The 1,409-nt window shown below is 43.9% G+C and overlaps 2 protein-coding genes across 2 annotated transcripts in view; both read left to right on the top strand.

Moving 5' to 3' along the window:
• The window catches only part of LOC110416926 (F-box/FBD/LRR-repeat protein At1g13570-like), a 90,045-nt gene that overhangs the window by 56,866 nt on the left and 31,770 nt on the right, over positions 1 to 1,409 (top strand). The gene's annotated exons all lie outside the window — the stretch shown is intronic.
• AOS (allene oxide synthase) lies at positions 149 to 1,194 on the top strand. The gene has a single exon (XM_021428771.2). The coding sequence runs from the start codon at positions 283 to 285 to the stop codon at positions 841 to 843; it is 561 nt and encodes a 186-aa protein (XP_021284446.2). The 5' UTR covers positions 149 to 282; the 3' UTR covers positions 844 to 1,194.

Below are 1,409 nucleotides of genomic sequence, written 5' to 3'. Positions count from 1 at the left end.
GGTCCAAGCGTGATTAGTAAATGGGTACTGTTTCAACTGGGTCCAGTTCTCTCTGTTGGTCTCCCAAAATACGTTGAAGAACTTCTAATCCACAGTTTTCGTCTTCCGCCATTCCTCGTTAAAAAAGATTACCAGAGACTCTATGATTTTTTCTACGAGTCATCTGGTTTCGTTCTAGATGAAGCTGAGAAACTGGGTATCTCACGAGAAGAAGCTTGTCATAATCTGTTATTCGCCACGTGCTTTAATTCTTTCGGTGGCATCAAAATTTTGTTCCCCAACATGCTAAAGTGGATTGCCAGAGCTGGGGTCAAATTGCATACTGAGTTAGCACAAGAGATCAGATCAGCCATCAGATCCAACGGTGGGAAGCTCACGATGGCTGCCATGGAACAGATGCCATTGATGAAATCCGTCGTATACGAAGGGCTCCGGATAGAACCTCCCGTCCCGTTACAGTTCGGGAAAGCAAAGAAAGACCTTCTGATCCAGAGCCACGACGCAGTTTTCGAAGTGAAAGAAGGGGAGATGTTGTTCGGGTTCCAACCTTTTGCGACAAAGGATCCGAAAATATTCGAGAGATCTGAAGAGTTTGTCCCGGATAGGTTCGTGGGTGACGACGGGGAGAGGCTGTTAAAGCATGTGCTTTGGTCAAACGGGCCTGAGACTGAGGATCCAACATTGGCGAACAAACAGTGCGCCGGCAAGGATTTCGTGGTGCTTGTCTCTAGGCTTCTGGTGGTGAACCTGTTCAGACGTTACGATTCGTTTGAGATCGTCGTCGGTAAGTCCCCTTTGGGGGCCGCCGTTACGGTAACGTCGTTGAAGAGAGCAAGCTTTTAGTTTGGAGAGAAATTCTTTTTAGGTTTCGTCAAGGGTATATTTGGCAAGTTATTAATGTAATTTGTTAGCATGAAATGAACTTAGTCGTCGACATACTTTTTATGGTATCCCTCCCGGTGGGTTTATCTCCGGCGACCGATGCTTGAGCTAAGGCACGGCGGGAACAGGGTGCATAAGGTACCTAAGTTGTATTCACCTCCTAATTATTCTAGGTCGAATGCAAAATGATGCATAGCTTTTCCATATAATTGTGTTTACCTATTTGTATAAATCTAAATCCTTCTTGTGCTTAAATTTTTAATGATGAAATAATGACTTTGTACCATTAATGCGTTAATGGTGCTTATGTTTCGTGTGATTGACTAAAGAAAAAGTTGGCTAATTGGGGCGTTGAAAACCTTGGAAGTGACTGTCTGCAAGAGAAGAAACGAGGGATGCGTGTGTTCTTTTGAGGCAGTTAAGTGGTTGTGATCAGCGACAGGCATGGAAAGTCAATTTTTTTTTATGTAATACGTATTCTTTGGTTGGTTCAAAACTCTCCAGTTAACCCCAAAAGAACACTGCTT

This window comes from Theobroma umbraticum, unplaced genomic scaffold (genome assembly GCF_002168275.2).
Source record: "Theobroma umbraticum cultivar Fairchild unplaced genomic scaffold, ASM216827v3 scaffold_51.0, whole genome shotgun sequence".
NCBI lineage: Eukaryota > Viridiplantae > Streptophyta > Magnoliopsida > Malvales > Malvaceae > Theobroma > Theobroma umbraticum.
Note: the sequence above shows the minus strand (reverse complement) of the source record. Positions and strands in the feature narration are given on the sequence as shown.

Excerpts from the sequence above, each read along its gene's own strand:
- AOS (XM_021428771.2), top strand. The coding sequence starts at position 283 with ATGCTAAAGTGGATTGCCAGAGCTGGGGTCAAATTGCATACTGAGTTA.